Source organism: Lichenostomus cassidix, chromosome 26 (genome assembly GCF_008360975.1).
Source record: "Lichenostomus cassidix isolate B80296 chromosome 26, HeHo_3.0, whole genome shotgun sequence".
Lineage (NCBI taxonomy): Eukaryota > Metazoa > Chordata > Aves > Passeriformes > Meliphagidae > Lichenostomus > Lichenostomus cassidix.
In genome coordinates, this window is record NC_139506.1 from 3,380,047 (window position 1) to 3,399,530 (window position 19,484).

General features: G+C 52.3%; 3 protein-coding genes across 4 annotated transcripts in view; 2 read left to right on the forward strand and 1 right to left on the reverse strand.

Annotated features, from left to right (window-relative positions):
- Window positions 1-91: 91 nt before the first annotated feature.
- On the forward strand, window positions 92-11,788 carry IP6K3 (inositol hexakisphosphate kinase 3). 2 transcript variants are annotated; one of them, XM_085083072.1, is made up of 6 exons: window positions 92-343; window positions 3,574-3,972; window positions 7,559-7,760; window positions 8,766-8,938; window positions 9,562-9,737; window positions 10,409-11,788. In XM_085083072.1, the coding sequence occupies exons 1-6, from the start codon at window positions 226-228 to the stop codon at window positions 10,850-10,852; spliced, it is 1,512 nt and encodes a 503-aa protein (XP_084939198.1). In that variant the 5' UTR covers window positions 92-225; the 3' UTR covers window positions 10,853-11,788. The 2 variants fall into 2 exon arrangements, with proteins under 2 accessions (XP_084939198.1, XP_084939197.1); XM_085083071.1 differs by lacking the exon at window positions 92-343 and adding an exon at window positions 2,027-2,046.
- Window positions 11,789-13,205: 1,417 nt separating this feature from the next.
- Window positions 13,206-16,843, forward strand: UQCC2 (ubiquinol-cytochrome c reductase complex assembly factor 2). Its single transcript, XM_085083054.1, has 4 exons — window positions 13,206-13,383; window positions 15,508-15,582; window positions 15,892-15,961; window positions 16,665-16,843. The coding sequence occupies exons 1-4, from the start codon at window positions 13,246-13,248 to the stop codon at window positions 16,757-16,759; spliced, it is 378 nt and encodes a 125-aa protein (XP_084939180.1). The 5' UTR covers window positions 13,206-13,245; the 3' UTR covers window positions 16,760-16,843.
- A 964-nt stretch (window positions 16,844-17,807) lies between these two features.
- Window positions 17,808-19,484, reverse strand: part of ITPR3 (inositol 1,4,5-trisphosphate receptor type 3) — a 40,282-nt gene continuing 38,605 nt past the window's right edge. Inside the window, exons 57-58 of the mRNA XM_085083052.1 lie at window positions 18,949-19,110; window positions 17,808-18,686 (exon numbers count right to left, since the gene is read on the reverse strand). Of these exons, the coding sequence (XP_084939178.1) occupies window positions 18,618-18,686; window positions 18,949-19,110 (231 nt within the window). The 3' untranslated portion in view covers window positions 17,808-18,617. The remainder of the gene's footprint in view (window positions 18,687-18,948; window positions 19,111-19,484) is intronic.

Sequence of the window (19,484 nt, forward strand, 5' to 3'; positions counted from 1 at the left end):
AGGGACTTCAGTGGAAAACAGCTGGACAAATGCCGGCTTGTTTTCCTGGAGAGCCGATTGCCCAAGAGATCGGGAGCACACTGCGGCTCCTCTCGTCCCGTCCTGTCCTGTCCCTCTCACGCAGCAGCTCTCCTGTCCCACCCGGGGTGTCTCTGCCTGGCACAGCCCGGCTGGAATGTCAGCTGGACATTCCGGGCTGCTGCCAGCGCCGCCGCAGTCAGGGCCATGCCCAAATGCTCCCGCACTCGTCCCGCCGGAGCCGCAGCGAGGAGCAGCGAGAAGCGAGGCACGGGCAGCACCCCGAGACTCGGCAGCACCCCTGAGCAGATCCCTGCGCCCAGAGGTGAGCTTTGGGGCAGCGTGGATGGGGCAGGATGGGTGGGATGTTATCAGGAGGGGACAGGAGCAGTGGGGACAGATGGCACTTGGGGAATGTCTGGAGCTGCGAACAGCAGCTGGTGGCTCTCTGGGTTCTGTGCTGTGCTCATGGGATGGATGGAAAGTGTTCGGCTGGGAAGTGGAGGGGTGGGAAGTGGAGGTGCTGGGGAAGGCAGAAAGTTGGTGGGGGGTGAGGGAACCTGTGCCCTTTCCTGGGGAGGTTGGTGACACTAGGTCCTGTCGTGGCATTGAGTCCGTGGTGGCATTAGGTCCATGGTGGCACCAGGTCCGTGGTGGCTCTGGGGCTCCGTGCAGGGCCGGTTTGGGTTCCAGTCAGCTGCAACACCAGCTGTGCACACACAGATCTCAGCCACGTGCTTTTCTTGCCTTTTAACAAAACAAAGCAAAGAATCTGCCGCCGTGCAGTGCTTGGAAGCCAAGTTTGGAGCTTTGGGATGCTCCTGGAGCAGGGCAGTGACCAGGAAGGGTGACACTGAGGACCTGGGTCTGTGCACAGAGCTGCTGTTTTCAGAAAGATTTTGCTTTTTGATATTCCTGGATATTTCTGCCACCAGCACCCAGCTCAGCCTGGCTGTGTATTTCCTGGTTGGGATGGGATGGAGTGGGCACTAATTAAAGATTAGAGAATTTAATCTGCCTGGTTCCTTTTGGAGCTGGGAATAAACAACCTGTTTAGCTCAGACTCCTCTGACATTTGGCCCTGCCTGGGGCAGGTGGGAGGTGACAATGCCCGGGGAGCAGCGCTGTCCCCAACACTGGGACAAAACTCATCCAGTTCCAGAAAGAAAAACCTTCTGTGGCTTTTCCAGAGCCTCATCCCTTTCCTGGAGAACAGAATATTCCTCTTCTACGCAGAGAAATATTCCCCATATTCTCCTTCCCCAATTTCTCCTGGCTCATCTCCCACCTGCAGCACCTGAGCTGCTTTTCCTTTAGCTGGGGGGGAAAACACTGACGGATTCTAGTTTTGCTCAGAGGGCGCAGATTTCTCTGTAATTCCGCGTATTTTCAGTGACGTAAATATCTCCTGGCATTTGCGATACCTTGAGCCAGTGGAAGTGATTTATTTCGAGTGTCTTGTTTCAGGGGAGCTCAGAGCAGCTCAGTGTTTGCAGGAACATTTATCTGCTCCGAATGGATGAGCTGCTTCCCAACAGAAACTCCCATAAAAAAAAAAAACAAAAACAAACCTCCTTCTCCTACTGCAAATCCTGCTCCGAGTTTTGCTTGGGAGAAAACATTCGGAGGTTTATCAAATGGTGGATGTTTTTTCCCCAACTCCCTTCGCAATGCCAAGGTTGCCAGAGCTGTCAGGGGTTTGTGTCAGCCGAGTTTCGGCCTTGGACTGTCTCGGGAGCAAGAAAGGATTTAAGTCATGTTTTTCCCTGCTCCAAAGAGGTGTTATGACAAATCCGCTTGCTTTTGGCTTTTCTCCTTCTTTTTTAAGGATGGGAGGAAGGGAGGGTGGGGGGAAAGCCGCACGAAACAAACCACAACAAACCTGCGGCTCCCGAGGCGGAAAATCCTCTTTAAAAAATTGCCACAACTTAACAAAACGCCGAATGCTTTTATTAACTCCTCGGAGCTGCTTTCTTCCCGGCTGGAAAGCGTTCGGCTCGGGAGCCTGGCTTTGTTCCTCCGGGGAAGGTAATTGTAGAGCAGGAATTCCTCTGCGAAGGATGGAATAATGGGAGGGGGAAAACCCCAGCCTGGGGGAGATAAAGGAGCTGCTGGTGGGTTTGGAGGTAAGGGTGGCTCTTCCCTGCCTTCAGCCCACTCCATCGCACTGCTCCAGGTGGGAAACAAAGCCCACCAGGGGCTTTGCCCTTGGGGGTTGATCCCAGCAGGAGGGGAAGGGGATTTCAGCATCACAGAACATCCAGAGTTGGAAGGGAACGACGAGGATCGAGTCCAAGTGCTGAGCTCTGGATCCTTGCTGCAGGATGGGAATGAATGAGTGTCAGGGGATGCAGCTCCAGGTGGTGCCACCATCCCTCTGCTGTCCCCTGGCTCCTGCAGGAGGGGGGACAGCACTGTCCTGGTCACACCTGTCCCATGGATCACACCTGTCCTGGTCACACCTGTCCCATGGGTCACACCTGTCCTGGTCACACCTGTCCCATGGGGCTGGCACGGGTGGAGTTGCTCACCTGGCAGCACATCCTGGAGGTTTTCCCGGCAGAATTGGATCCTCCAAAGGCATTATTCTCCACTGCTCTGGGGTTTTGCTGGCAAAAACAAGGTGTAAACCTCCCCGGGTTGTGCTGAAGTTGGAGCAACGAGAAGAAAGTGTTTGAATACCTCAAATGATGGTTGTAATCCTTTTTCCCCATCCCTGTGAGGTTGGGATGTGGAGTGTCCACCTCTGGTGTTACTGCCTGCATGGGGTGAGGCCAGGCTGCTCCAGCACCACTATCAGCTCCCTTTTGTCTGCCTTGGTGCTTGTGGGATTCAATTCCTGCTGCCCAAGAGCCATCCATGGGCTTCCTGTGGGGAATGAGGGCAGGAATGGCTGGTGGTGGGTGCTGCTGCTGGGGATGTTCCATGGATTTGCTCCAGGATTTCCCTACATCACCACTTTAGAGATGAGACTTGTTGCTGTAAGAATCAAAGAGGAATTCCTGGACTCAGGCATTGCTGGGAGCAGGGCAGGGTGGAAAGCTGGGTGTGAGCCCTGGTGTGACACATCCACATCCCCCTGTGTGTGTTTGTCAGCTCAGGAAGGAAATGCTCCTGCTGCTGCTCTGGTGTTCAGTGACAGGGAATGTCCCACACTGAGGTTTCTCTGGAAGGTTGAAATTGTTGCTCACCCCACCCAGAGCATTGCAGGGCAAGGGAGACTTGCAGGGGATTTATTAACAATGCTCCTGGGCAGGGAATGTCTAAGGGAAGGCCTGGGATTGTCCTAAAACCATCTTGTAGGACAAACTGTTTGTGTTATGAACTGCAGTGTGTTAATAACCTATCCAAGGAATCCCCAGTCCTGCTGCCTTGACAAGGCCACTGCTTTCATTCGCAGCTCTTCTTGATCTCTGCCCCTTTTGTCCCCAACAGATGGAGACTGGGGCTTTCCTGGACTCTGTGTCAGCCTGGGGCTCCCTGACAGATCTCATCCCACCCACCTGCTGGGCGACCCTCCTCCTCTAATTCCTCAATTCCACCTTTTTATTGCAGATTTCATCCTCGCAAGCCCAGCGTGGGACAAAACCCAGCGTGGTGGAAATCCCAGAGTGGGTGACAACCATCCCAGAGTGGGTGACAACCATCCCAGAGTGGGTGAAACCTGCCCCAGCTCTGCCCATCCCAGCCTGCCCTTCCCAGCCCCGTGTGCTGCTGCTGAAGGAGCTGCAGCCCCCCGGGTCCTGCCTGGCACCATGGTGGGTCAGAGCCCCCTGGGCCCCGCTGAGGGCAGAGCTGCTGTGCTGCTGCAGCCCTTCGTGCACCAGGTGGGTGGGCACAGCAGCATGCTGAGCTACGACGAGCACACCGTCTGCAAGCCGCTGGTGTCGCAGGAGCTGAGCTTCTACGAGTCCCTGCCGCTGGCCATGAGGCAGTTCACCCCTCAGTACAAAGGTAAGGGCAGCTGCAGAGCTCTCACCTTCCTGGGGAAGCTCTCACCTTCCCCAGGTAGCTGTGCTGTCCCTCTGTCTGTCCCTCTGTCTGTCCCTCTGCTGTCCCTCTTCTTGCTGCCCCATCCCTGACCCTCATTCCCGGCTGAATTTCTCAGCAGCACCAGTATTTTTTTTAAGACATCCTCCCTCCCTTCTCTTTCTTATTCCTTCAGTATTTTCTGCTTTTACTGCCAGACTTGTGCTGCTCGTAAAGCTCCTGACCCTGGCTTTTGGGGGAGGTGAGGAGCTCACTTGTCACGTAAAAACTGAAAATATCTCTTGGTCCTTCGGCGTTACAGAAAAGAGCTCAGTCAGCCACGGCTCCAGTGTGCTTCAAGCCCAATCTCTCCCTTTCCCAGGAAGTCAGGGGCCTCTGCAGATTTATGGGACAATATTAAATAGATGCTTAAGGGAGAAAAGTTTCCTCTGAGAGGTTTCCTCTGGCAGGGCCCAGGGTTTGGTGCTGCAGCGCTGATAAAGCTGTTAAACAATCCCAGTTTAACCAGTCCAGGGGGGCTCTGGGTGTTCAAACCTTTGTCTTTTTCTCTCCTATTTCAAACACCAGAGAGTTTTATGCTGAGGGGTAATTAAACATCAGTTCTCCTGCAATCTGGCACTGGGCTCACAGGTTTTTTCCTCTCCTGGCTGTCCCAGCCCTGCTGCCAGGCAATTAAAAAGGTGGAACACTTTCCCGTGAGGATGATGAGGGAGATGAGCATCCAGAGGGGTTCTCCTGATGGCTCCATCCCCCATTCCCACAGATCCACGTACCTCATCTCTATTCTTAGGCTGTGGGAACGGCCCCAGCACCATTATGTAATGGTGACATTCTGTGCAATGGTGACATTCTGTGTAACGGTGACATTCTCCACAATGGGGATCAAATAGCACCCACGTCTCATCCCCAGCCCATGGCTCTTCCTGCTCACCTCATCCATATCAGGCAGTCTGGCAACCTTGGGACTGAATTTTATCTCATTTCAAGGCCCTGCTGAAGTCCAGTTGAGCTCACAGGGCAACACTGGGCTTGTTTCCCACCCAGTTCTGGTCAGCTTCCCATTGCCCTCGGCACTAAATGAATGCTCTTGTAAATACAGAAATAAACCCAGGGGGGCTGAGTTACAGAGTGAAACCTCCCCAGAGTCTCTGGGATGCCACCAGCATGGTGACAGCACCCAGAAATACCCTCTGGCTCCTCGCTGGTGCCGGCAGGAGGGCGAGTGGGGTGTCAGTGACACCAAAGGAGGAGCACTGAGGGTTTGTCTGCCACACTCAGGTCACGGCAGGACACCTGCAATCCCCCGTGGAATCACCCCAGGAAACAAAAAAACACTTTTCAGGCCGAGCTGGAGGTTTTTTTTTGAAGGCTGAATTTCCAGCTGGGAGGAGGGAGAGGATCACATTCCCTTCCAATTTAACGCTCGGATCTCGCCTTTGAAAATCTCCCCATTAATTTTCATATTAATGGCTGATATTTAACAACTCTTACTTTCACGCTATATATAAGTTTTTTTTGGGGCCAGCCCGTCAGCACTATGCAAATGAGCACAGCCCTGCTGACTGCAAGCAGGAACTGGGACAGTTTTTAAGGTTATGGTGTTTGGAATCGAGGGCTCCAGTCGCCTCCCAGTGACTTTTTTAAATTAAAAAGGCTTTGATTTAGGCAAAAGACACGCTGGCTTTTTTTTTCCCCCCTGTCTACATCCCCAGAAAATGTGAAGCAGGCATCCAGGCTGAGAGGAGATTTGTTTGCTCTCAGAAATATGGATTTTTTTAAGAATGGGACTCAGGGAAAAGGTAATGCTGGAGCCTGAGGAAGATGGAACTCCCTGTGCTCACCACCACCAGCAAAGGGCTGGGAGGGTTAAAAACATTCCTCGCCCTAATGAAGGTTTGCAGCCCCTCAGCTCCCTTGGCAGAGCAGCCTGTGTAGATTTTCCCCCATTTCTGTGCAAAGCCAGCCTGTTTAACCCAGCCTGCTCACAATAATGCTGATTGTACAGCAGAAGGAACCAGGAATGGCTGTGGTGGCTGAGCAGAGGGAGGGAAAAGCATCCAAACCCAGAGTTATGGGGTGCAGGACCCAGGGAAGGATGTGGGGCTGCAGTTCAGGTGGGGAAAACCCCCTGAGGCAGCAGAGCTAGGCAGGCACAGGAGGCAAAGCCTTGTGTCAGTGTTTGCTCACTGTAATCTCATTGAAATGGAGAGAAGGGGCTTTGCGTGTTTATTTGCTTTGGCACCTTTGCTTGGGAGAGCAGAACTGTTTGTTAAACTGCTGAGGTCATCTCCCCAAATCTCCAGCAGGCACTGTGAGGATGCCCTGGGCACAGCTGGATCCAACCCAGCTCTCCAAATACCCACCATACCCAGTGAGGATTCCCTGGGCACAGCTGGATCCAACCCAGATCCCCAAATGCCCACCAAACCCAGTGAGGATGCCCTGGGCACAGCTGGATCAAACCCAGCTCCCCAAATACCCACCAAACCCAGTGAGGATTCTCTGGGCACAGCTGGATCCAACTCAGCTCCCCAACAGGGCTCCCTCCAGTGCTGCTCTTGCAGGTCCCACAGCCCTGTCCCTAGTCCCTGTCCTGTTTTGGAGCTGGCAGCCCCCAAGCCTAAAGGGCTGAGCTATAAAAATGCCCCCAGAGCGTGGGGAGAGTCAGACAGCCCTCTGGAGCTGCAGGAGCAGGATGGCGTTATCAGCCTTTCCCAGAAAGGTCAGAGCTGGCTGCACTGTGATCCGTGGCCATTCCTGCGCTGTCACTTGAGACGCAGAGCCAGCCAGGGATGGGCTTGGATTGGGCTAAATCCGTGCTGGACTGGCTGGCATTTGAGCCCTGTGATTCCTGTCAGAGTCAGGGAAAATTACAATACTAAAATACATAATGATGTTTTAAGCACTCAGGGTGGAAAAAATAACCCGCGGTCACAGTGCTGGTCACTCTCGGGCACAAATGCTGGACGTGTGACTGTCCAGCCCCCTGGGATATTTGGGTGCTGGTCCTTGGTGCTGGGGGAAGGACATGACCACGACAATGTGTGGGGGACACTGGCAGCCCATGGTGACATCTCTGCCCTGCTCCTGGGGCTCTCCAATTAAAGGAAGCAGTTGGCATGCTGGGTGTCCTTGGAAATGCTTTGTCCCCAACCCTCCCTTTGCTTCCTGCCAATGAAAAGTGTTTCCAGCCTTGTGCTGTCCTTAAAAAGCGTTTAAATCCTTGGTGATAAATGAGGTGGGAGCTCCTGATCTGGAGCTGGGGGGCTTTTCTGGGTCACCTGGGGCACAGCAGAGCCTGGAGGGGTGTGGGGACAAAGGAATGTGGGGTTCAGAGGAGGGAGATTTCAAACTGAGCCTTGAGAAGAGGGACACTTGAAAATCCTGAGGCTGTTTTCCAGGGTCTCAACCTAAAGGTGTTTATTTGGCTTGAAATCAGAGTGGCATCAGTAAAAGGCCACCAAAACACGAGGTGGTGACAAGGTGGTGGCCAGGCCTCTGTGATAACCACAGGCTCATCTCTGTCTCCTCTCTTTTCCCCTCTGCCCAGGCATCATCTCCGTGCACCTCAAGAAGGACAGCCTTGGCAACCTGACCCTGCTGGCCAGCCCTGGCCTGGGGCAGCCGGACAGTGCCACCACTGACCCCGCTGTCACCTTGTGGCACAAGCGCAAGTGGACAGCCAGCGCCAGCAGCGAGCATGGGCTGGTCAAGTGGAGCCACACCCAGGTCACCAAGACCTTCAAAGACAGGTGAGGGGCTGTCACTGGCTGCAAACCTCCTGGCTGGCTTCTGCCACTTGGGTGGGATGGGTTTGGGGGCTCAGCTCTGGGGTTAGGGTGAGAACAGAGCCCAGCTGAGGTAGAGAACAGGAGAGCCAAGCCCTGTGTGTGGTTCTGCTCCTCCCTGGTGTGGGGTGAAGTTGGGATGTTGTTGCTCAAAGACCTGCTTTAAGCCCCAATTCTTGGAGAGCAGTGTGTTGCAGGGGAGGAGAGGCCCTGAGAGAACAGTCACTGAGCATGGAATATCCCTCTGATGGCAAGAGAGGGCTTCAGTCCCATCCCATCACCCCCTTCCCATCCCATCCCATCTCCCCCTTCCCATCCCATCCCATCCCATCCCATCCCATCCCATCCCATCCCATCCCATCCCATCCCATCCCAGCAAGGCACCCAACACCCCACAACCTCTGGCTCACTAAGGTTTTCTGCAGGATTCACCCCAAACTGGTTCAGAGCTAAACCAGCAGGGACTGAGGGTGGGGTATCACAACCATGGAGCCACTGCTTTTGGAGGGATGGGAGTGTGGAGTTTGGATGAGCAAGAGGAAGGAATGATCCCCCAAGGAAACAGATCTCCTCATTGCTGCCCCTCTCCCTCCCATCCTCAGAGCCAGCCCTTCCAAATTAGGAATCATTCCCATTGTTGGACCATTTGCCTGTGCAGTGCCCATTAGGTGGATAAATAGAGATCCTTGGCTGCTGGGGCTGTGAATGGCTTTTCATGGGAGCCAGCACACTTTAAATTATAATGGAAAAAAAAGTATTGGCAGGCAGCAATAGCTGGCTTTCTGAAAATTACTGTTATGGAGTAACAAAGGATCTCTGCAGGTTGGACATGATCAATATGTTTCCTTTGAGAGTCCCTGAAAATCCACCTTATCAAGTTGGAGGCTCTACAGAAAAAAAAATGAGGGAAGGGAATATTCTCCTCTGGAGCTTATAAACCCAACGTGTGCCTTTGTGTGCTTTGTCTAGCTGCCCTGGGAAGATGCTTTTGAGGACAGACCTTCAGTACCACACAGATTCCCTTTTGGAAGATGCAAATGGAAACCAGCCAGAAAGGAAGAGCCACAACCCCTGGGGACTGCACTGTCACCGGCAGCACCTGAACCGCATGTCCTCCAAGCATAACGAGAACAAACTTCATCGTATCCTTTCTCCTCTCTCCCCTCCAGCACAGTCCTACAAATAACTGCTTGAAATCAATGTAGGGTTTATTGCAGGGGGTGCATCCCTCTTCTTGCACAGACTCTGGGAAAATGAGGAATATTCTCTGTTATCTTCTCCTGCTGTTTAAAAAAAAATTAGAAAAAGAAAAAAAAACCCCATTTCCCATAAAGAGTTCTTAGCAGAAGTCAAGGATCCCCTTGGCATACATTTAAAAACACAACCATACAGGAATTAGCAGCTGCCTCGCCTTTTATTTTCCTATTACACTTCATTACCCACCAGTCATGTGAGTAATAGAGTTTAACAACTTCCCCCACCCACCGGAGAGCTCAGCACGGAGGGAAGGTGTCGGAGTGACAGCCCAGGGCTATGGTGTCACTGGAGAATGGAGCTGTTGGGGCTTTAATTGGTAGGGCTGTAGTACAGTAAATTAACTGGAATTGGCAGCGAGAGGCCCATAGCAATGACACGTCGGAGAAATTGGCTCAGAAAGTCTCATTACAGTTGTGAGCTGTTATGGGGAGCGTCAGCAGTTGCTTTGATTTAAGGCCTCTTTCAATTAGAATTTCAAAGTGTTGGGTTTCCCTTAACTCACGCTCAGAGTTTCTCCTGCTGGAGAACGTGGTGTCCAAGTACAGCTATCCCTGCATCCTGGACCTGAAGATGGGCACTCGGCAGCACGGGGATGATGCCTCAGAGGAGAAGAAAGCCAGGCACATCAAGAAGTGTGAGCAGAGCACCTCGGCGTCGCTGGGCGTGCGAATCTGTGGGATGCAGGTAAAGCCTCCATCCCCTCGGTGTGTGTCCCACACGTGGCTTGGAAGCAAGCTGGGATCTCCAGGGATTTATGGGATCTCCAGCTGTTTTATTCTCTTTTCCACACGAACGTGGGCTGTAAGAAGTGGCCATTTGGCTGTGTGTCCTCTCAGAGAGGGTGTAAATATGGCACATTTAGGGTGACCCTTTCTCTGTACCACTGCACCATTTACCCCATCTGAGAACCTGCTTTTACAAAGATTCCTGCTCAGCTCTTGGCTGCTGCACAAAAAGAAAACCCCAAAAGCACCACATTGCCCTGCTTGTGTCTTCACTGAGCTGCTCCATCCTGGTGCTACAATAGCCAGGGGTTCATTTGGGACTAAATGTCTCCTGCTGGAAATCCCCACTCTTCCTCCTGGAAACCCAAACTGCATTTCCCTCATTCACTATTGCCAAACAGGTTTCAAAACGCTGCCTGAAGGATAATTATGAGAGTAATGAGTACAGGCATATAAGGCTAAATATATAAAGCAAAATATATAAAGCAAAATATAGATAGCAAAATATATAAAATACCTGTGTCCCTTTCTGATCTCTGGCATCTTCCTGAGAGCAGTTGGACTTCGACTGTCCTAGCGAACCCCTTCCACCTTGGGATCACCTATGGATTATTCCTCTTTCCCCTCCAGGTTTACCAAGCAGACACTGGCCATTTCCTGTGCAAAGACAAATATTTTGGGAGGAAGCTGTCCCCGGAGGGATTCCGGCAGACGCTGCGGCAGTTCCTGTGCAATGGGAACCAGCTGAGGACAGACCTGCTGGAGCCCATCATCCTGCGCCTCAAGGCTTTGCTCTCGGTGATCAGGAAGCAAAGCTCCTACAGGTTCTACTCCAGCTCCCTCCTCATCATTTATGACGGACAGGAGCACAAGGAGAGCGTGGATAATCATGTTCCCTTTGCCAAAACTCATCCTTCCAGAGTGGATGTGAGGATGATTGACTTTGCCCACACCACCTTCAAAGGCTCCAAGAGCAATCCCAACCCTACCCCATATGATGGGCCTGACCACGGCTACATTTTCGGCCTGGAGAACCTCATCAAAATTCTTCAGAGCCTGTCGGAAGGAAAATGAGAATTTCTGTGAAACAGCCTGGATTTCCTAGTGACCGATAGCCCTGAAAATCCTGCCTGGGGTCAGCTGTGTGGGACCCTCCAGCTGCTGGATGTGCTGTGCGTGGCATGGAATGAGCACGGATAACTTGGGAAGTGCTGAAAACTCAAACTGAACTGAAGCGTGAGGAGCAGAGAGCTGGAAGAATCTGTTCTCTCTCTGCCATCCATCAGAAGATTTATTTTCCTTTCTGGTTTTACTGCCGTCCTTGATTTATTTGTGAGCCAAAGAAAGCATTACTTGGGAAGAGTCTTAATGATAAACCAGGAGCTGCTCGAGCGGGAGGAGGGGGTTTGGGGCAGGAATGAACAGATGGAGCTTCCCTTTCTGCTCAAGTGGGAGGGAAAAACACCCTCCAACATTCCCAGTGCTCCTGGTTGGGATTCTCTGTGCACGTGTTCAAATACTCAGACCAAGAGCTGCACCTCGCCGAGCTTTAACATCCCTGTGGGGTTGTAACAGGGAATTTTCCAGGAATTTTCTTAGGAAAGAGGCTCCACTGGGGCTGGAAGCATGGGAATGCGATGACTCTGTCAGAAATCAGTCACAAAAGACATTCGCATCAAGGGATTTTTGCTTAAAAAACAAGAAGAAAAAAGAAAAAAAAAGTGTGAGATTGAGTCAGGGACTGGACGTCAAAGGTCACCCAGAAATTCTTTGATACAAATGCTGTGTGTGTGTGTGCGTGTGTGTGTTTGAAGGAGACAGTAACAAAAGACTCTAATGTTTACAGCTTTTGTGGACAGATTTTATTATTATGATGATGATGGAACAAATATAATTCCTTCCTGCATGGTGTGGGAAACCTGAAGGAGAAGTCCTTGCACAATGAACAGAGCTACAGAACTCCACTACCGGGGAGTGGGGATATAAATAAAATTGTGCAAGTAACTCTCACTGGTGTCCATCTCCTTTTCCCTCCCGCAGCATCCTTGAGATACATTATTCTTTGTTTAAGCCCGTAATTTTTACAGACAGTCGTTATTTCCACAGGTTTAAACACCAGATCCCAAGGGAGACGCTTCACTTGGATTTACAGCAGAAAGCTGGGGAGCTGCTGCAATTTATAGCTGGAAAATTTAAGACATCTGGCCCAGCTGTGTATTTTGCTTGGCCCGGAGTCCACTGGGAAGACTCTTGTTCAGAGTGTTGCATTATTTCTTGACCACAAACTGTAAAAAAAAAAAAAGCCACAAACACCCAATTTCAGCAGGGATTGAGCCACAGATTGTCCTGGCTCACATGAGAAGTCTGTGATAAGACTTTTGTGGCTTTGTGGATGAGTTTGGGTGGGACCAGGGATGGATGAGAAGAGTCTGGGTTCAGCCAGGGCCCCTTGCTGGGCAGCCCCTCACTCTTCATTGCTGCACAGAAAACAACTTGTTGGCTGAATAATTATAAAAAGCCCAATGTGCCTTCCCTTTTTACCCCTCATACACCTGCACAGTGTGGCTGCCCCATCCCTGAGGGTGTCCAAGGCCAGGCTGGACAGGGCTTGGAGCAACCTAGGATAGCAGGAGGTGTCCCTGACCATGGCAGAAGGTGGAATGACATGGGATTTAAGGTTCCTTCAACTCAAACCATTGTAAAGCCTGTGATGAGTGGCTGAGGGAGCTGGGGAAGGGGCTCAGGCTGGAGAAAAGGAGGCTCAGGGGGACCTTCTGGCTCTGTAAACTCCTCGAGAGGTGGTGGAAGCAGCCGAGGAGGTCAAGCTCAGCTCCCAAGGGACAGGACAAACGGCCTCAAGTTGTGCCAGGGGAGGCTCAGGTTGGAATCTCCTCATGTAAAGGGTGGTCAGGCCTTGGAAGGGGCTGTCCAGGGAGGCTGTGGAGTCCCCACTACTGGCGGTGTCCAGGGATCGCCTGGACGTGGCACTCTTTGCTCTGCGCTGGTGACAGGGGTGGGGATCACAGGGTGGGGATCACAGGTTGGGCTCGATGATCGCAGAGGAATTCTTCCCCTTAGCCATTCCCTCCCCTCAGCCATTCTCTCCCCCTCAGCCATTCTCCCCTCAGCCCTTCCCACCCGCAGCCATTCCCCCCATAGCCATTCTCTCCCCTCTGAGCCATTCTCCCCCTCAGCCATTCTCCCCCTCAGCCCTTCCCGCCCTCAGCCATTCCCCCCATAGCCATTCTCCCCTCAGCCATTCTCCCCTCAGCCATTCTCCCCTCAGCCATTCTCTCCCCTCAGCCATTCTCCCCTCAGCCCTTCTCCCCCTCAGCCCTTCTCTCCCCCTCAGCCATTCTCTCCTCAGCCACTCTCTCCCCTCAGCCATTCTCCCCTCAGCCCTTCCCGCCCTCCCGCGCCCCACGTGACTCGCCGCCGCACGTGACCGGCACACGTGACGCGGCGCCATGGCCGCCAGCCGCTACCGGCGCTTCCTGCGGCTCTGTGAGGAATGGCCGGTGGAGCAGACCAAGCAGCAGCGCGACCTGGGCTCTGTGCTGCGGCAGCGGGTGGCGCAGGCCTTCCGCGAGGGCGAGAACACGCCGGTGAGGGGCGGCTGGGAGGGCGGCATGCCGCGGTACCGGCCTGGGAGGGCGCGGGGAGAGGCCCGGCGGGGCTCTGAGGGCTCTGAGGGGTCGGGGATGGAGCGAGCGGCTTGGGGAGGCTCTGCCCGGATTGTCCTTCACCTCGGGGCTCTGTGGGCTGCACAGCGCGGGGAGGATGTGCTCGGGGCTCCCTGGTGCTTCACGGAATCGCGGGATGTCCTGAGCGGGGAAGGAGTGGGGATACCAGGGGTGATGGAGTGCGGATCGTCCCGGGCAGGGCAGGGCTGTGAGCGCTCGGCAGCCTTCGGAGCACACAAGCCACGGGCTTGTGCCTCCACGGGGCAAACTGCGGGTTGTTTGGTTATCGGTGTTTGTGTCAGGACACCTGGGTTGTACCCGGGACAAATGATTGGTGCCCAGGAGGACACCGGGTTTGTGCCCAGAACAACAGGTTTGTGCCCAGGACAACAGGTTTGTGTCCAGGACAACAGGTTTGTACCCACGGTATATGGTTTATGCCCAGGACAATGGGTTTGTGCACTGGGCAAATGGTTTATATCCAGGACACTTGGGCGCTGGTGCCCTGGACACCAGCAGGTTTATACTCAGCACATCTGGTTGGTACCCAGGACAGCTGTTTTATCCTCAGGACAGCTGGTTTACACCCAGTTCTTGCACCCTTTGCACCCTGTGCTATGGAGAGCCCTGTTCCCCGTGGTTATGGGAGTTTTGGGAAGTTGTCAGCTGTGCTGGAATGCAGTTAATTCCTGTGATCTCCTTACCCCGAGGATGGGATGATGGGATGCTGCAGCACTGCCTGACACTGATGGAATGCAGCGGTTGTACAATTGAATTCCGCCTCCAGCTGTAATTCCGTTGGAGTTCAGGCTTTGCTGCTGAAATAAATTAGGGAATCTGATGCCTGACTTGGCTGCAGACCTTCCCAGGCGCGGAGGTGTTGCTGCAGAATGCAAATGTGCCCTTTCTTAGCATAAAAACATTGTTCCAGAGATGTGTTTTCGACCTCAAGGGGCCATTACAGGCTCCTAATCCTGTACTGGTGACCAGAATAGTCTGCTGCAGACATTTTGGGAAGGGTTTTATTGCTTTTCCATATGCTCAGGACAGCTTAATGTGTTGCATCAGTTGGCTCCAAGATCCCAAAGCTGCCACTGATCCTGGAAATGTGAATTGATGCCTGCAGCACTGGTGGCAATTTGTGTGTGGAGAGGCTGAGTGTGCTGGCAGGAGGAACCTCTGAGAAGGGAACTAGAGCCACAAGGCCTCTTTGGCAATCTAATATCTGTTTTATTCCAGTGGAATAAGATTTTCTGGATTTCCAGGGGTGGGATGCTGGTTTTGCCACCCTTTTAATCACTGTGGGGCTGCAGGACACAGGTGGGGATCACCTGCAGCCCCTGTATCCTCTTTCCTGCAGCCCTGCTGAACGAGGAGAACTTTTCCTTCCTTTCCCTGCTTCATCCTGACACCTTTCTGTTGATGTTATTTTTACTCTTGACCCATTTTAACCATTTGTATTCAATATCACAGAGCAGCAACAGTGAGTTCTGGTCGAGTTGGACTCATTGTACACCAAAAAAAACCAGGAAAACCACTGTAGAGTGGAAAAGCAGCTGAGGCAGAGACACCTGGCACAGGTTGGGGATGAGCCGGATCTTCAACTGAAATAGAAATCCATTTACCCTTCAAGCTGCTCCCTGTAATTTGTGCTGATTTCCCTAATCAATTGCAGGCTATTTTTATCCCCCTGCAGGGAGTTTCCAACGTCCACCCTGGCACGTTGTCCTGGGTGACTCCTTGCAATGAGGCAGGTGACAGAAGTGGCCTCAGAGTGGGAAGGACCACAGATTTCACAGCACCAGCTAGTAATGTTCTCTTTAACTGGATATTCAGTGTCAAATCCTGCAGATGTAGAGTTTAAGATCCATTCTGAAAATCCCAAGTGTTGTCCCACCAGGCTGGTGGGAGGTGGAAGGGACAGAAGGTCCCCAGAATCCAGCAGTGCACTGGGAATTCTGAACTGTTCCTTCCCAGCTATGGAATGAGGGGGGTTTGCTGTGGAGGTGCAAAACCAGATTTGTGTGACACTTGTGTCCCCTGCAGATCTCTGACCCCGAGGCCTGTGACCAAATGTACGAGAGCTTAGTCAGGATCCACACCAACTTCTACAAAAACAAGGTGAGAGCTTGGCACTGGCCACTGTCCCTCTTTCTGGGGGGTGTCACTGCCTGCTGCAGGATTTCTGGGAATGGCAGGGTTCCTGGGAATGCCTGAGGGACAGCTGAGGGGTGGAGTGCCTGTGGTCACCCAGGGCAGCTGCACAGGGCTCTGCTGTGTGAGCAGGGCAGAGCTGGTTCTGGTGTGGATGAACAGAATTCCAGCTGAAAATGAGCTCAGATTGTTCCAGCTGGTGACACTTGTGACTTTTTCATGCACTGCAAGTGACATCTTTGTCTCTTTCCCTCCTTTTGCTGCTCTCCTGGGAAGTACCCTCGCCTGAAAGACACCACCTTCACCGGGGTGACAGTGGAGGATTGCAGGACGATCCTGGCCACAGGTACTGCTGCTGCTGGGTTTGGTCTCAGGGGGTAGGGCAGGAGGAAAGGGACATTCTGGTCTTTGGGGTGCTCCTTGCATCACCCCTGTGGCTGGAGAGCAGCCAGGGGCTGTCTGCAGCTGTGTGATGGTGTTGGATGAGGAGTAAGTGCAGGAATAATTCAGCTGAGGAGTAGCTCAGTCTATTGGGGTGAAGAATCAATTGGATTTTGCACTGGCAGGAGCAGCAGGGGGTTTGCAAAGGCTCTTTGGGGTCAGACAGCAGGACCTGTGGGGAAGGAGCACGTTTGCTATGTCATCCCAACCTCAGATCAGCTTCTCTTTCACCATCCTCCAATTCCCTTCGTATTCCTTCTGTGTCAGAGCTTGGGAAGGAGCTGGGTACCCCACACAGAAATGCTCTCAGCACATCCTTTACAAAGGGCAGAGCTGGGAGCCAGAGCAGTTTTGTTCTGCTCCAGTTCCTAACTTTGATTGCAGCGTGTGGAAACTGAGTATCAGCTGCTAGTGATAAGAGACTCCCTGCATTGATTGGAAGGGAAACCAACCTCGCCTCGGGCCTGGAATGAAAATTCATTAAGATGAAAAGTCAGGGAAGCAAATTAGATGGAAGGCAGAGCTGTTTTAAGAGGGTTTCATTCCTCTCTCTGCTTTTCTGCTTATCTTCCTCTGGCCCCATCTCTGTCTCCCTTCTCCTCTTGCAGACATTCTGAAACAGATGGAAGACATGAAAAAAGGGACGTGGAAAAGACTGCGGGAAAAGTTCTCTGCCAAGAAACCCGAGGAGGACTTGAAGTGAGGGCCCAGCTCTCAGCTTCTCCACTGTACATATCCCTCAAGCTCTGTGTGTTGCCATGATGAATAAAACCATTTATTCCTCTTAGCAACAGCATTTTTGTTCAGCCCTACCCTGTACATTCTTCATATTTAGTGCCTCCTTTTTTTTCTGCTGAAAATCTGGGGCAGAGCTTAGCACATCCACGCTGGAGTGATGGAGGAAAGGGAACTTTGTGGTGGCAAACCTGCTCCTTTGTGTCTCAAAAAATGGAACAACCAGGAGCTGCCCAGAGGGAGGAGGTGCAGCTTTCAATGTTCTTGTGAAGAGAACAGAGAGGATGTGAAAAACCTCTCTGTGCTCGTGTTTGTGTGTTAGCACAGGGACCAGGGCAGTGGAGGGAGGGAGAACTTTTAATCATCACATTTATTTTCCTTCTGAGAAGACGCAGAGGACGGAGGGTGACTTTGCCATGGTGACAGTGGAGCACTGCACGAGTTTAATTGAGATTTCAATCAGCTGCTGCAGAGCTGCTGCTGCTGGAGCCAGCTCTGTGCAGATTCCCCTCAGCCTGAGGAGAGGGATGTGTGTGGGTTAGTGCAGAGCTGAAGGGTGAAGGCAGGATTAAATGACATGCTGCTAGATGGGGCCATAAACACATTTCAAGGGCTCTGCAACTTCACTGTTACAGCCTTTTTTATTCCTTTTTAGAGCTTTACTGCTTTCATCAGTGTCTGTTCTTGGGCTTGGAGCTGGGGCTGGCTTGGGAAGGATGAGTGTCTGGAGCAGAGCTGTGCCAAAGCTCCACAGCACCAACAGCTGCTCCTTTTTACGGGTTTCAGCAGTGATTTCCTGGCAAGGAGTGAAAGAATTTGAAACTGCAGCAGGCTCTGGTTCAAAGCTTCAGGAACCAAGGCTGGTGTTCCTGGTGGCTCTTCATGGCAGGGTTTGGCATGGGATGTGCAACACCTGGAGCTGGGAGCAGCAGGCTGGGGAGCACCTTGGGTGACAGCCCTGCTTTGGGGTTCTGTGCTTCTATTCCATCACACACTAGAGGGGACAGGAAGGGGACTTCCTTTACCACGTTGAAATTTTTATTATAACATGATTCTGTATTTAATTTAGTTAAGGCAATTTACACTTCAGTTCTTAAGTAACAACAATAACAACTAAAAAAAAATTAAAAAAAAAAAGGTAAAACATGACACCAGAGATGAAACTAAAACACAGGACACCCCTTCACAGTGAACTCCTGTAAACCTGCAGTCTCCCCACTACTGCTGCCCAAAGATCCTTGGTCCACAGAAGGCAAAAAAGACTTTTAGTTCCCACTAGGACAAGCTCAGCTCCTCATCTGGAGAGTTAATTAAATTAAATCCACCTCCTTGAGTTCAGCTGCTCTTTTACTGCACCAGAGGATGAAGAGAATTCTGTAAATGGAGAGGGGTCAGCGAGGAGCAGGCACAGCAGATAACGAGGGCTGCTTGGCAAAGATCCACAGGGACAAGTGGCACTCGGAATAAGTTAAATAGGGTGGCCCTACAGCTACTCACCCCACAGCCGAGGGGCTGGAGCACATGGAGATAAAGATACAACCCTCCACAGTTGCAAAAGAAAAGAGTTATTGCAGTGAGGAATGAAAGTCCTGTGTGATTTATCTTCCTACAGGGCGTTAGAACACCACCTGGGCGTGGTGTGGGGAGCGATCCGGCCAGTCCCTGCTGCTGGAATTGCTTACAAGCGCTCTAAGGGAGATGCTGGCTGGGAAACCCTTTCCATGTGGTCCATCATCCCCAGACAGTGACCCTCCATGCCTGGAGCCCAGGGAGGAGCAGCCTCCTCAGCTGACACCCAGGTGCAGTCCCCGGTGGGCGACACTGTCTCAGTGGTTCATGGTGTTCTGGACATCCACAAACCCCATCCTCTGCCGGCGCTTCCGCTGCTCCGTCATCTGCAATGCAAACAGGGACATGCTGAGGCAATTCCCAGCCCTTCCTGCTCTTGGATGTGCTTCCCAAGTGTCTGACTGCACTGCTTTGAGCCTCTGCCAGCAAACTCTGAGCTGATGAGGCACAACCCAAACCCACGTGTCCCCAGTTCCCCCAAAAAAGAGCTGCGGGAGCTCTTTGTATTGTCATTGTGCTGCCTCCCCCTCCCTGCCCTCAGTGACTATTTTGGGAAGGACAGAAGTTCCTCCAGGGAATTCCCCATACCTGCTCCTTCAGCTCGTTCAGCTGGGAGGTGAGGTGGGACACGAGCTTCATGGTGGTGTTGAGTTTGTCCTGCAGGTTGCGGATCTCGTTCTGCTCCCCTTCCCCTTCATTGCTGACCAGAGACATGGCGCGCATCCGGGGGAACCAGTCCAGGTTCTTGTTCTGGGAAGGTGACCATGGACAAGGGCAGTTGGGGTGAGGGGTGGAGAGAGGAGGAGGGAAGAGAAGCTCTAACAGGCAGCCTCCCCGTGCTTAGGATTAAAGAAATACTCTTTGCAAAAATCTGCAGTTTTCCCACAAATGGTCTATTTCTAGGCTATTTAATGGGCTCAAGTGCAGAAGTTTTTCTTTCCTCACTTTCCTTTCCCTTCCTCGACTTGAAACCCCTTTGAAACCACACTCCCTGCTTGATCCAACACTCCACCTCAGGGTACAAACCCTTGAACAGACCACGTGTTAAAAACCAGCTAAGGACAAACCAAGACATTGCACCATGAATCAATATTTTCCAGAAGCACTTCCCAGAGCTGTTTTTC